Source organism: Monodon monoceros, unplaced genomic scaffold (assembly GCF_005190385.1).
Source record: "Monodon monoceros isolate NGI ecotype Baffin Bay Population unplaced genomic scaffold, NGI_Narwhal_1 Super_Scaffold_18, whole genome shotgun sequence".
NCBI lineage: Eukaryota > Metazoa > Chordata > Mammalia > Artiodactyla > Monodontidae > Monodon > Monodon monoceros.
The window spans coordinates 143,334,783-143,348,804 of record NW_021703774.1 but is presented as its reverse complement, the minus strand read 5'-3'; the positions used below and the strand labels follow the sequence as shown (position 1 = coordinate 143,348,804).

General features: G+C 42.6%; 1 protein-coding gene across 4 annotated transcripts in view; it reads left to right on the top strand.

The window, feature by feature from the left end:
• Positions 1–281: 281 nt before the first annotated feature.
• MAST2 (microtubule associated serine/threonine kinase 2) overlaps positions 282–14,022 on the top strand; it is a 192,540-nt gene continuing 178,799 nt past the window's right edge. For 2 of the 4 annotated variants that reach the window (XM_029229651.1, XM_029229650.1), the window contains exon 1: positions 282–759. In XM_029229651.1, the coding sequence (XP_029085484.1) occupies positions 574–759 (186 nt within the window). In that variant the 5' untranslated portion in view covers positions 282–573. The remainder of the gene's footprint in view (positions 760–14,022) is intronic. The other 2 variants (XM_029229653.1, XM_029229652.1) reach the window with 1 other exon arrangement.

The window sequence follows — 14,022 nt, the reverse complement described above, 5'->3', positions numbered from 1 at the left end:
GCTTGGCCAGACACACAATTTCATGAATGGATGAATGAATGAACGAATCAAGGAGCTTCCACGGCCGCAGCGGGCGCGTCGGGGCCCCGCCCCCTTCCGCTCTCCGCCCCATCCCATCCCCACCACGCGGTGGGGCCAAGGGCGGGTCTCTCGCGACCGTTCGCTGGCGCGTGCGCGGGAGGCGGCGCGCGGCCAGAGGTGGCGGGCGGGCTCCCGGTGCGCGCGCGCGAGGGGAAGGGAGGGGCGGGGCCGGGCTATAGGCAAGCTGTTGGCGTCTGGCTGTGTAGCCGGCTGCTGCGGTGGAGGCGGAGGCGGCTGGTGGCCGCCCGAGCGTGCACCGGGTGGGAGAAGAAGACGCTGCGGCGATGCTGCCGCCTCCGTAAGGAGCGCCGAGGAGGCCGTGGCTCTTGAGGCCCCAGAAAGCGCAGAGGAGCTGCTGGCTGGGGTCGGTGGCTTCGGGCGCCCGCCGGGCCATGGTGGCCGCGGGCGGTGGTTGGCGCGGTAGCGCCGCGGCCCGGGGCCGTGCGGGGCCGGGACATTCGCTGCGCTGACGCCCAGGGCCCAGCCGCAGATATGAAGCGGAGCCGCTGCCGCGACCGACCGCAGCTGCCGCCGCCGCCGCCGGCCGCCCGCCGGGAGGATGGGGCTCAGCGGGCAGCGGAGCTGCCCCAGCCCCTGCCCTCGCGCCGGCGAGCGCCGTCCGGGAGGCAGCTACTGGAGGAGCGGGCGGGGCCCGCAGGGCCCGAAGTCAGGGAGCAGGTAGCGCTGGTCGGGGTCTCGGAGGGAAGGGTTGGGGAGGGGGAGCCTGAAAGGGAGCGATGGGGGAGGGCGATCTCAGGCGGGAAGACTTGGGCTGGGGCGTTGAAGGGGTGGGGACTGAATAGTTCGGCAGAAGGAGTGGGAGGTCTGGAGAGGCAGAAAAATGGGGAGTGGAGAAGTGGATGGAAGTGATGGTCTGGGGTTGAATAGGAAATGAGGGAATAGGGCTGAAAAATGGTCCTGTGGGGCGTTTGAGGTTAGGGGTTCTGGATGGGAAGAAGGGACGCTATAATGTGGGCTGGGAGTAAATGGAAGTGCAAAGAATAGGCTGACTAAAGAGGTATGGAGGAATTATCCAGAGGGGCAAATAAGTAGTCAATAATATAGTAAATGTTATCCTACTTTCTAGAGGTTATGTTGACAGTTGTGAAAACGGGTGTCATTCCTAAGCATTCTCTGATTTGGCCATCGTTATAGTCGTGTAGGAATATGTTCCGAAGCATTGTTAAAGTTTCTCTCCAGTAATGATTCTTTTCACGAGAAAGCAGTTTTTAAAACATGTGCTTTGGGGATGCATGTGTGTAATCCCAAACCCAATACTGTGAACAGAGAATTCGTGGATATAGTCTCTGCCTTCTAGGATTGTACCACTGAAAACACCTTAGTGGGAGAACACAGAAGTGTAAAAAGTTCATGGAGTTTCTGAATGGACAGGATATGTTTATATAATTTATTAATCAAGTGTAGGTGTATTTAGAAGTAGGGGATAAAGGTCAATTTTATCAGGGAGGAGAAGTTGTCACTAGTAGCTGTAGGAAGTTCAGTGAAAGGAGAGTATGTGGTTCTCGATCTTGTGGGAGTTACAGAAAAATATTCTGTAGTAATGAACTCTAGTGACAGCTTCCCTTTCGCACACTCTACTCTAGACCCTAGTGACTTCATCTTTGGATCTTTGAAGAGCTCTGTTAGGTCTTCTGCCTCTTTCCTGTATGTTAAATAAGTATTTTCCTTAGACATCATTCTTTATTATATAGTGTCAGTGATGCACATGTTAGCCCTTGGACTTTTCCCTCCCTTTTTTTAAAAAAATTAATTTATTTAATTAATTTATTTTTGGCTGCGTTGGGTCTTCGTTGTTGTGTGTGGGCTTTCTCTAGTTGCTGCGAGGGGGGCTTCTCTTCGTTGTGGTGCGCAGGCTTCTCATTGCAATGGCTCCTCTTGTTGAGGAGCACGGGCTCTAGGCATGGGGGCTTCAGTAGCTGTGGCACGTGGGCTCAGTAGTTGTGGCGCACGGGCATAGCTGCTCCGCGGCATGTGGGATTTTCCCGGACCAGGTCTCGAACCCGTGTCCCCTGCATTGGCAGGCGGATTCTTAACCACTGCGCCACCAAGGAAGTCCCCATATATTTATTTTAATTAATCATACATCTGAAAAGCTCTTTCTTCTCTGTCTTTGCCCATTAAAATTCTACTCAAGTTTCCAGGCCTAACTCATGCCACAGAAACTGTTCTGTGAAGTTGTTTTTCCATGATTGGGCTGTAGTAAATAGCACTTCTATCCTTCTGTATTCATTTTGTACTATTTCATATCTGCTTTTAAGTTGTAAATTATTGAGGGTAGGAACTATATCATCATTTTATCTATCATAATGCATAGTCAAGGGCTTTGTCACAATAGGTGTTAAGTAGTTACTTGTTGACTGAATGAATTATTTGTGGACTGAATGAATAGAAAAAGATTAAAATATTTTGAATTTTGAATTCTCTTGGCATCATTAAGGAATTTTCAAAATTATTTTCATGGAAATCAGTATCTTCTCTTTATTCTGCACTATAATATTAGTATACGGGCAAAAACATGGGGCACAAAACATACAGAGGGGAAGCTGCATATATTGTGTAGGGAACTGTAATCAATTTAGTATTGTTGGAAGTTGAACTTGAAGCTATAGATGTTGAGTTAAGAGACTAAAGGAGCCTAGATTGTAGATGGTCTTTAGTATTATGTAAAAAGATAGTAAGTAGGGAAGCAGGGTGGTCTTTCTTGTTTTTTAGCTGGATTACTCTGGCGGCTGTGTGGAGGATACAATGTAGGACATGGTGATTGAGACATGGGCATTTGAGAATTTTTCTGAGTTTTCAATACAGAATGTCTATTTATTTATTTAGTTAGTTAGGCTGCGCTGGGTCTTAGTTGGGGCACGCGGGATATTTAGTTGCAGCGTGTGGGCTCTTAGTTGCGGCATGTGGACTCTTAGTTGTGGCATGCGGGCACTTATTGTGGTGTGCATGTGGAATCTGATTCCCCGACCAGGTATCGAACCCGGGCTCCCTGCATTGGGATTGTGGAGTCTTACTCACTGGACCACCAGGGAAGTCCCTCAATACAGAGTGTTTATTGGCCCTCCCTCCCCTCTTGTCCAGAAGTAATATGAATAAGGGCCAGCTCCTGAAAACCTGTTACCTTTGGAAGATTTGATTTCATCAGAGGTACTGGGAGCAGAGAGCCTGGGATGGTTGAAGCAGGTTGGACAGTGTTTCCTGATGAGGGTAGGACACATCTGCCTCCAGATTTTTCCCATCTTTGTTTTACTGGATGCCCATAGCCTAAGATCAGCCTAAAAGCTTTTTCCACCCCAGTTATTCATGGTGACCTATGATCAGGACTGTGAGAGGCAGCTTTATATTGCAATCATTATGCCTCCTTTATTGCTGGTCTTAGCTGCTTATGATTCTCTGCTAAATTTGCCACCTAGCTTTGTACTTTCTTGATAAAATCCCTATGGTACCTTGGTAATTATTACTTTTTATCAGCAGTTATTGGTTGTTTTTCTTCATTATATACATACTTGGGGTTCCAAAGAGTTTTGAAAACCAGGTTGTTGGGTCAAGGGCTAGCCCTGGGGGAAGAGGAAAAAGTCCTCAAGGGAGAGCAGAGACTAGACGTTATTGGCAGTAAGGACTTACACAAAATTCATTGTTAGTCAGACATAGTTGACCACCTTTTTGTTGTTCCTCATTGTTAACTCCCAAACTCTTTTCTCTGCACTATAGCCATGTGTACAGTGGAAGTACAGTAAATAATTGATGGGGAAAATTGACATCAACCTGAGCCTCTTACTTCCATATTCATTAGGTACTTTTCATCTTTACCAATAATTGTTCTGCCTCTAAAATCTTAGTTTTGAGCTTGCCAGACTCTGACCTTCACATCATCTTCTGTTTCTCTAGCTCACATTCATTTTAGGATTTCCTCTCCAAAAATTGTTCAAACGCTTTGGAACCTCTGGTCTGTTGATGTTTTTTTTTTTTAAATAAATAAATTTATTTATTTATTTATGGCTGCATTGGGTCTTCGTTGCAGCATGCGGGCTTTCTCTAGTTGCAGCGAGCAGGGGCTACTCCTCATTGCGGTGCACGGGTTTCTCTTTGCGGTGGCTTCTGTTGTTGCGGAGTATGGGTTCTAGGTGGGCTTCAGTAGTTGTGGCATGGGGGCTCAGTCGTTGTGGCTTGTGGGCTCTAGCGCGCAGGCTCAGTAGTTGTGGCGCATGGGCTTAGTTGCTCCGTGGCACGTGGGATCTTCCCAGACCAGGGCTCGAACCCGTGTCCCCTGCATTGGCAGGCGGATTCTTAACCACTGAGCCAGCAGGGAAGTCCAGACTACCTTTTCATTGTCAGTCACCTCATGCCTCTACTTTCCTCCTTGTCCAACTTAACATTTCATGGGCTATCATAATTACTGCTATGCATGTACCTTCAGTACCTTCTATCATACCTGCTTGAGAAAATTCCAACCATGATTAAACCAACTCTGCCTATTCTGTCCTTGTGTCTAGGCAGCTGAATGTGGCTGGAGGAAAACACAACGATGCTGACATCTAAATTTGTGATCATGAACCTAAGGAGTCTTTCAGCAATGACAGTCAATCCTATGACATTCCCTAGTCCATTCACTTTTTTTTTTTTTTTTTTTGGCAGTGCCACACGGCTTGTGGGATCTTTGTTCCCCGACCAGGGATTGAACCCAGGCCCTCAGCAGTGAGAGCAGGGAGTCCTAACCACTGGACCATCAGGGAATTCCCTCCATTCACTCTTAAATGATAGTTTAATCGTTCTCCTCAAACTTCTAGCACTCTATTTGTCCTCTTTACTCTCAGTTGATGTCCTTGCTTCCTGTTTCACTGAAGAAAAAACAAAGATAATCCTACAAGCTCCCATTACAAGTCACCCAACCTACCTATATCTGTACCCGCATTCTTTTTTTTTTTTTTTGCGGTACGCGGGCCTCTCACTGTTGTGGCCTCTCCCGCTGCGGAGCATAGGCTCCGGACGCGCAGGCTCAGCAACCATGGCTCACGGGCCCAGCCGTTCCGCGGCATGTGGGATCTTCCCGGACCGGGGTACGAACCTGTGTCCCCCGCATCCGGCAGGCAGACTCTCAACCACTGCGCCACCAGGGAAGCCCTGTACCCGCATTCTTTTCCCTCTCTCTTATTGCTATGGATAATCTGTTCCTATTCCCATCTAAGGCCAACCCCTACATCTAAATAAGAGTTTTATTCTTGGAATTATTCTTTCCTACTCCTGAATCATTAATGTTTTTTTTCTGTTGATGATTCTCATCAACATACAAGCATGCTACAATATTTTCCATCTTGAAAAAACTTCATTAACCCTGCATTCCCTCTCATTCATTCATCCTTGGATTCAAGAAGTTTTTTTTGTTTTGTTTTTGTTTTTTTAAAATTTTTTGGTTACTGTTGGGATTATAGAAGTGAAAAAGGCAGATGACAAACCCTGCTTTCAAAGTTTCTATTCTAGTAGAGGGAATCAGATAATAAAAGACATAAGTAAAATATGTAGTATGCTATATGGTGATAAATACAATAAAGCAGGGAAGGGGAATATAGAGTGATGGGGGATTTTATGGCTTAAATAGCATTATCAGGAAAGGCATCTCTTTGGAATGAGATGTTTGAGTAAAGACCTGAAGAATGTAAGAGATTGAGGCATTTAGATTATGTGGGGGGAAGAGTATACTTGGTAGAGGGAATAGGAAGCACCTTGGGGTAGAAGCATACCTCCAGCTCTAAAATTTGTGTTTGAGGAACACCAAGGAAGCCAAGTGTGGCTGGAGTAGAGTGAGTAAGAGGAAGAGTAGTAGGTGAGCTCAGAGGGGAAAGATGGGGAGAGGAGGGCTGAATTGTGGAGAGTTTCAGATTGGTAAGGGTCTTACAGGCAGCTGTGAGGATTTTGACTTTCATGTTGAACGAGATGAGAAGCCATTGGAGAGTTTTGAGCATAAGAATCACGTGATCTAACATTCATTTTAATCCCACTTATTTGGCTACTTTAGCGAGCGTTGACTGAATGGGTATGTGGAACCAGTTAAGAGGCTCTTGCAGTTATTCAGGTAAAAGAGCAAGGGATACGAAATAATTGTGAGTAGGAGAGTGCTCCTCTTTATAACAAAACTACTTGAAAGAGTTGTCTGTATCTTCTTTCATTTCCTCTCCTCTTGAACCCATTCCAGTCAAGTCAGGCTTTAGTCCCCTGTCATTCCACTGAAACACTTATGTCAAGGTCATCATTGGTCTAACCCAGGGGCCAGTTTTCAGTCTTCATCTCACTCGACCTGTTGCTTTTGACATGGTTGATCATTCCATCATTTGGCTCCTGGGACCATGCTGTCCTGGTTTTCTTCCAATCTCACTGGTGCTTGAGAGCGTTCAGTATTTAATCTGCTTTTGCAGTCTATTCTCTCTCCTGATGTAATCTCATCAGATTGTATTACTTAACATTCCATCTCTGTGCTGCTGATTCCCACATTTATTTCTCTAGTCTTGACCTTTCTTTTGAGCTCTCCTATTTTCAATTGTGTATGTAACATTTCTATTTGGGTAGCTAATAGACCTTTCAAACTTAATGGGTCCAAAGCTGAACCCTGTTTTTCACTTCCCATTCCACTGCTTCCCCAGTCTTTCTCACATCAGTAAATGGCACTATCATTCACTCATTTATTTAGAGCAAAACATGGAAGTTGTTTTTGATTCTTTTCTTAACCTCATATTCCACATTCAGCCCATCAGTTCTGGTTGGTGCTACATTCAAATTGCATGAGACTTTTCCCCACTATCTCCATCACTACCTTAACCTTAGCCTCTATCATCTTTCATCTGGATTACTATAAAAGTCTCCAAACCTGTCTTCCTGATTCTGTTCTTTTACCTCCTCTCCCCTCCGCCCCCATGATAATTTGCACACAGCAAGATCGGTATCATCCTGTAAAAGCTAAAATCAAAGTTTGTTACCATCCCCTACTCAAAAGTGGCTTTCCATCACAGTTGATCAAAATGGAAGGTGCTTGCTTTGTACTTAAGAGTCTGCATGATCTGCCTCTTGGCCTTCTCTAACCTCATTTCCTTCTACTCCTCCTCTTGTTACTGAGCTCTGTTCACACTGGCTGCCTTGATGGTCTCCAAATATATTAAGCATGCTCCTGCCTGAGGACATTTTAAAAATTATTATTTGAGGACTTCTGTACTTGGTAGTTTTCTCTACCTGAGGTGTTCTTTTTCTGGATATATTTATATGACTGGCTTCCTCGTTTCATTTAGGTCTCTGTTCAGATAAAGGCCTTCCTTGACCAGCCTTTTTATTATTATTTTTTAAAATAAATTTGTTTTATTTGTTTTTGGCTGTGTTGGGTTTTCATTGCTGCATGCAGGCTTTCTCTAGTTGCGGCGAGCGGGGGCTACTCTTCGTGGCGGTGTGTGGGCTTCTCATTGCGGTGGCTTCTCTTGTTGCAGAGCACGGGCTCTAGGCGAGCGGGCTCAGTAGTTGTGGCGCATAGACTTAGTTGCTCCGCGGCATGTGGGATCTTCCCGGACCAGGACTCGGACCCATGTCTCCTGCATTGGCAGACGGATTCTTAACCACTGCGCCCCCAGGGAAGCCTGACCAGCCTTTTTAAAGTAGCACTCTTAGTCATTCCCTTCCCCTCTTTTTATTCATGTCCTTTATTCACCTGTTACTGTCACATATTTGTTATTTATTGTCATTCTCACACATTAGGAAATGTGGTTCATGAGGGTAGGAATTTGGGTTGGTTTTTCCTTACTGCTGTATCTCCAACTTCTAGAATTGTATATAGGAGGTACTAAATAAATACTTCTTGAGTGAATGTATAGTGATTAAGTCATCCTCTGACCTCAGATTCCAACTCTTATTACCTGATGCAAGTTACTTAAGTTCTTTAAGCCTTACTTATCCCATATAAATGTAATGGACATACTATCATTACCAATTTCATAGGGTTATTGTTAGGATTTAATAAATTAATCCATGTAAAACACTTATTACAAAGCCTGATACCAGTGAGCATTCAATAATGGTTAATTATTATATTTTTAGGGTAAGTGCATAGAATGTGTGAATATAGAGTTCATATTTTTCTGTGTTCTCATCTGGTTTTATAAAGAAATATAATAGAAAAAGGTATGTCTTGACCTTTGATTTGTTGGTGTTATTGAACTCTTCTTTTACTTTGTTCAGCTTGAAAAGATGGCTTTAATTTGTGCGTTTTTCCCTTTAGGGAAACTTTTATGGATTTCTTTCTTAACTAACTGGCTTAGAAGATATTATATATATATATATATAGTCTCCCTAGATTTTAGAACATAATTAAGAGCAAATTCAGGCCAAGGAAACCGCATTTTAAAATTCTGTAATATCGTTTTAGTTGTACCAACTTTAATGTAACAAAATATTTTCTAAGGGTGAACCTGGGTAGCAGATGCACAAATCCTTTAACCTTTAATGTGTTGGGAGGTTAACAAGCCACATAGTTTCTCTGCCTGTATTTCAGCAAAGCAGAGGTAATATAGTACTGTCTGGCCTTCTAATTTTCATGACTATCTGAGATCTTCAAGAATGTTTTAAAGACAAAAGAGTTTAAAAATAGTTGGCATTGGGAATTCCCTGACATTCCAGTGGTTAGGACTCTGTGCTTTCACTGCCACGGGCCCAGTTTCAATCCCTGGTTGGGGAACTAAGATCCTGCAAGGTGCGTGGTGCAGCCAAAAAAAAAAGTTGGTATTAATTTTTAAAAAGTCCTTAAGTTGTTTCAAAAGAGTGTTACCAAGATGATTTTTTTTTTAGGTGACCCCAGGAAATCTGAGTCCTGCCTTTGACCAGTAAGAGAATGGGACATTTTACTACTAGCTCTCATGCTAGTAGTCTTCTATATATTTATTATTATTATTTTTAAATATTTATTTATTCGTTTAGGCTATGCCGGGTCTTGGTTGCAGTGTGCGGAATCTTCGTTGCAGCATGCAGGATCATTTTTTTTTTTAGTTGCAGCATGCGCACTTCTCAGTTGTGGCATGCGGACTTCTTAGTTGCGGCATGCGAACTCTTAGTTGCAGCATGCATTTGGGATCTAGTTCCCCAACCAGGGGTTGAACCCGGGCCCCCTGCATTGGGAGTGCGGAGTCTTACCCACTGGATCACCAGGGAAATCCCAGTACTCTTTTATATTTAAGAACACTAGTTGCTGTAAAAAATACATTCAGAAGAACATAGAGTAATGGAGGCTCTACCATTTTCTACACATGGCTTCCAAGGTCACCTGAGGCAGGTGGGCGAATCTTGTGGGAGTTGTTGATGGGCAGACCTGGAAATGGCTTAATCACTTCCACCCATATTCTGTTGCCAGAATTCAATCATAGGGCCATAGCTTGTGCCCAGGAGGAAGGTGAATCATGTTTGGTCAATATCTAGCTAGTCCTTGCCATAGCCCTCAAACCCTAATATGGTCCTCAGCTAGAACTATGTAGAAATCCTATTATTCTGGATATAGACCACCTAGAACCTTCATTCCTTACAGGCCCACAGAGTTTTGGATAATAACCGTTTTGAATGCATGTAAAGGCCTTTTTGCAGGAATACCTAGGAGGTCTGGAAAAGCTTGTTTTCCTCCATCTGTGGCAGAGCTAGTCTCTGGCAACCCCCACACTCTTTCAGGTCTTGGTGGCTAGTGATAGCTTTCTGTAGGCATTTCTCAGTTTGTCCACCCAGCCATGTGGAAGAGAAAAAAGCCATAAGGAAGCCAAGAGAAGCCAGAGAGGAAGGCAACTGGGTCTCAGCTATTTTCACTTTAATAGGCTCCTGGAAGGAAGTGTGGCCCTAGACACCCTACCTCTACATGTGCTTTGACTTCTTAAATTGTGGTAAAATACACTTACCATAAAATTTACGATTAGTGACATTCAGTACATTCAGATGTATAACCATCACCACTATCTAGTTCCAGAATATTTCCTCCTTCCCCCAGTCCCTGGCAACCACTAATCTGTTTTCTGTCTCTGTGAACTGTGAACATTTCATATAAAGGGAATCATACAATACATGGCCTTTTATGTCTGGCTTCTTTTACTTAACGTAATGTTTTTGAGATTCATCCATATTGTAGCATATATCATCAGTATGTCATTCCTTTTTATGGCCGAGTAATATTCCATTATATGGATATACCACATTTGGTTTATTCAGTCATCAACTGATGGGCATTTGGGTTGTTTCTACCTTTTGGTGATTGTGGTAGTACCCCTATGAACATTTGTGTACAAGTTTCTGTTTGCACACCTGTTTTTCAATTTTTTGTTTCTATATACAGGAGTGGAATTGTTGGATCATATGATAATTCTATGTTTAAGTTTTTGATGAATTGTCAAACTGTTTTCCACAGTGGGTGTATCATTTTAACATTCCCACCAGCAATTTACAAGGGTTCCAGTTTGTCTGTGACCTTGCTAGCACTTGTTATTTTCCATTTTTAAAAAATCTAGCCATCCTAGTGGATGGAAATATCTCATGCTTTTTTTAAAAAAAATTTTATTTATTTATTTGGCTGTGCTGGGTCTTAGTTGCGGCACACGGGATCTTTAGTTGTGGCATGCGGGATTTAGTTCCCTGACCAGGGATTGAACCTGGGCCCCTTGCCTTGGGAGCGTGGAGTCTTAACTGCTGGACAACCAGGGAAGTCCCTGTCTCTTTTTAATCTTTTCCTTTCATCTCTTCCTTTTCCTTAAAATCTGTAAGTTGAAAAACCTTAGGGCATTTGGCCTGTAGAGTTTCCCAAAGTCTAGATTGCATAGTTATGGTGCATTTCAAAATGTTTTATGTCCTGTTGTATTTCCTGCAAATTACAGCTGGATACAGAGGCTTAATCAGCCTCAGGTTCAATTCCTTTGGCAAGATTTTGGGTGGTAGTGTGTTCTTTCAACAGGAGGCATGTGATGTCTGCTTTTTGCTCTTTGATTGTAGCAGTGTGCTGATGCTCAGTGCTGAGATTCGCTAATTGGGAGTTGCAAAGTAGTGATATAATTCTATCATTTTGTTTTCATTTATTAGGTGGCATAGCATTTTAAGGAGATGCTTCTCATCTACTGTTTGATTCCCAGTGGTATAGTTCATGTAAGAATGGTCTGATTCTTTCCTTTTATTTACCTAGTTTTTAAGGTAATAAATTGGTTCCCTGTCATCTTCAGATGGTGATCAGTTAGTTATTTTTTATTATCACTGTGGAGTCATACATTTAAATGTATTTGATGGGTTTCAACCCATATTTTATATGTTTTTCTTTCTTTTTTTTTTTTTTTTACTGCTAATTGAAGCTCACATTGTCCTGTTGTTGTCTAGGAAGAGCCTCTTCAAATTGGTTCCTTAGTCTTTTTTTTTTTTTTTTTTTTTTTTGCGGTACGCGGGCCTCTCACTGTTGTGGCCTCTCCCGTTGCGGAGCACAGGCTCCGGACGCGCAGGCTCAGTGACCATGGCTCACGGACCCAGCCGCTCCGCGGCATGTGGGATTTTCCCGGACCGGGGCACGAACCCGTGTCCCCTGCATCGGCAGGTGGACTCTCAACCACTGCGCCACCAGGGAAGCCGGTTCCTTAGTTTTTTTGACCCAATCCTAATAGTTTTGATAATTTTCTTGCTATCTCTTACGTTCAACTGTTCCAGGCTCATTTTCCACCTTAGACCTGGAATTAGCTGTTTCTCTAAGAACTCCTGGCTTCTTTTAATGGGACATGGAATTTCAGAACACCTGCAGTCTAGATCCTAGGGATACTTATTGCTACTAGGTTGATCATTGTTCCTATGACCTTTCAGTGGATAGAGTTAGAAATATATATAATAAAAACTATCTTGGCAATCAACAGTGATATTGACAAAGGACTACAGAGGTTTTTTTTAAAGTTAATCTCCCATTTATTACATTAGTATCTCCTTTCTTTCATACCAAGAATCATGTTCCCAAAGACTCAGGGGATGATAAAATTAGAATATCCAGGAATTACTGATTTGCTTTATCATATGTTAACTGTATAACAGTCTCTAGTGGCACTACTAATGTACTACCCCCAATGATTAATGAAAACTGTTAAAAAAATTTTTTGTGTATGCTGTCTCCACCTTCTCCCCTCATTTTTTGGTTGACCTATATCTACATTGTCAGATCATATAGCCATTATATACTATACTCTCTCCCTTTTAATGAACACTTATTTATAATTTTATAAATGACCATATATTTAATGCTAATCACCATATTGATACATCTCTGGTTTTTTTTTTTAATTGAAGTATTGTTGATTTATAGTGTTGTGTTAGTTTCTGGTATACAGCAAAGTGATTCAGATATACATATATATTTATATATAAATATATATATTCTTTTTCAAATTCTTTTCCATTATGGGTTATTACAAGTTCCCTGTGAATATAGTTCCCTGTGCTATGCAGTAGGACCTCGTCATTCTAGTTATTTTGATTGTATGAATCTTTTGTTTTTTGTTTTTGTTTTTTCTTTTCTTTTTTGTGGTACGCGGGCCTCTCACTGTTGTGGCCTCTCCCGTTGCGGAGCACAGGCTCTGGACGCGCAGGCTCAGCGACGGCCATGGCTCACGGGCCCAGCCGCTCCGCGGCATGTGCGATCCTCCCGGACCGGGGCACGAACCCGCGTCCTCTGCATCGGCAGGCGGACTCTCAACCACTGCGCCACCAGGGAAGCCCCGAATCTTTTGTTTTTAAACATGTGTTTATTTTATTTTATTTTTTATTTTTTTTGGCCGCACAGTGTGGCATGTGGGATCTTAGTTCCCTGACCAGGGATCGAACCCATGCCCCCTGCAGTGGAAGTGCAGAGTCTTAACCACTGGACTGCCAGGGAAGTCCTGATTGTATGAATCTTGTTCTTTAGTACATTCCTTAGGAATGACCTGTTGGAACAATATTCCCTGAGTTATTTTATATTGATAACATTTTGCCTGTGCCCTTTACCTTGAAGGTTAGTTTTCCTGGATATAAAATCCTGGGCTCATACTGCCTTTCTTTGAGTATCTTATATATGTAACCCTGTTTTTCTTCTGGCATAAAGAATTGTTGTCGGGACTTCCCTGGTGGCACAGTGGTTAAGACTCCACGCTCCCAATGCAGGGGGCCCGGGTTTGATTCCTGGTCAGGGAACTAGATCCCACATGCCTGCCACAACTAAGGAGCCTGTGTTGCTGCAACTAAGACCCAGTGCAAATAAATAAATATTAAAAAAAAATGTTGCCATAGTCTGATAGTGATGCAGGTTTTTCTAATAGGTCATTTTTTTTTAATGCTGAAAGGATTTTTCTGTTAAAGTCCAGTTATTATACTAAAATATATCTTGGTGTTGGTCGTTTTGGATTTATATGTCATGCACGTGGTGTGCTCTTCCAGGATGTAGTTTTCATATATATAGTTTTAATTTCAGCAAAGTTTTTGAATTATAATTTTAGTATTGATATTCGTTCTGTTGTCTTGCTTTGATTTTCTTCTGCAGGGACTTCTATTTGCTGTATGTTGGATCTTCTTTGCCTCTCTTCAACATATCATTTTCTCTCAAACATTTTTTTCCTCTTCATAAAAAAATAAAACAAACAGAAAAACCCAAAACATTTCATCTTCTGTGCCTCTTAAGGCATTATCTCTTGTTTGTATTCTGTCTTGTGTTCCTTCAAGTTTAGTCTTTTTTTTTTTTTTTTTACAATGGAATACTATAATGAAATAAATGAATGAACTGCAGCTACATGTATCAACATGGATAAAACTCAGGAAACCTAATACTGATTCGAAAAAGTCATGAAAGAATATGTTTATATAAAGTTGAACAACATGCAAAATTTTACAATATATGGATGCAGTAATATGTTGTAAAACCATACAAAA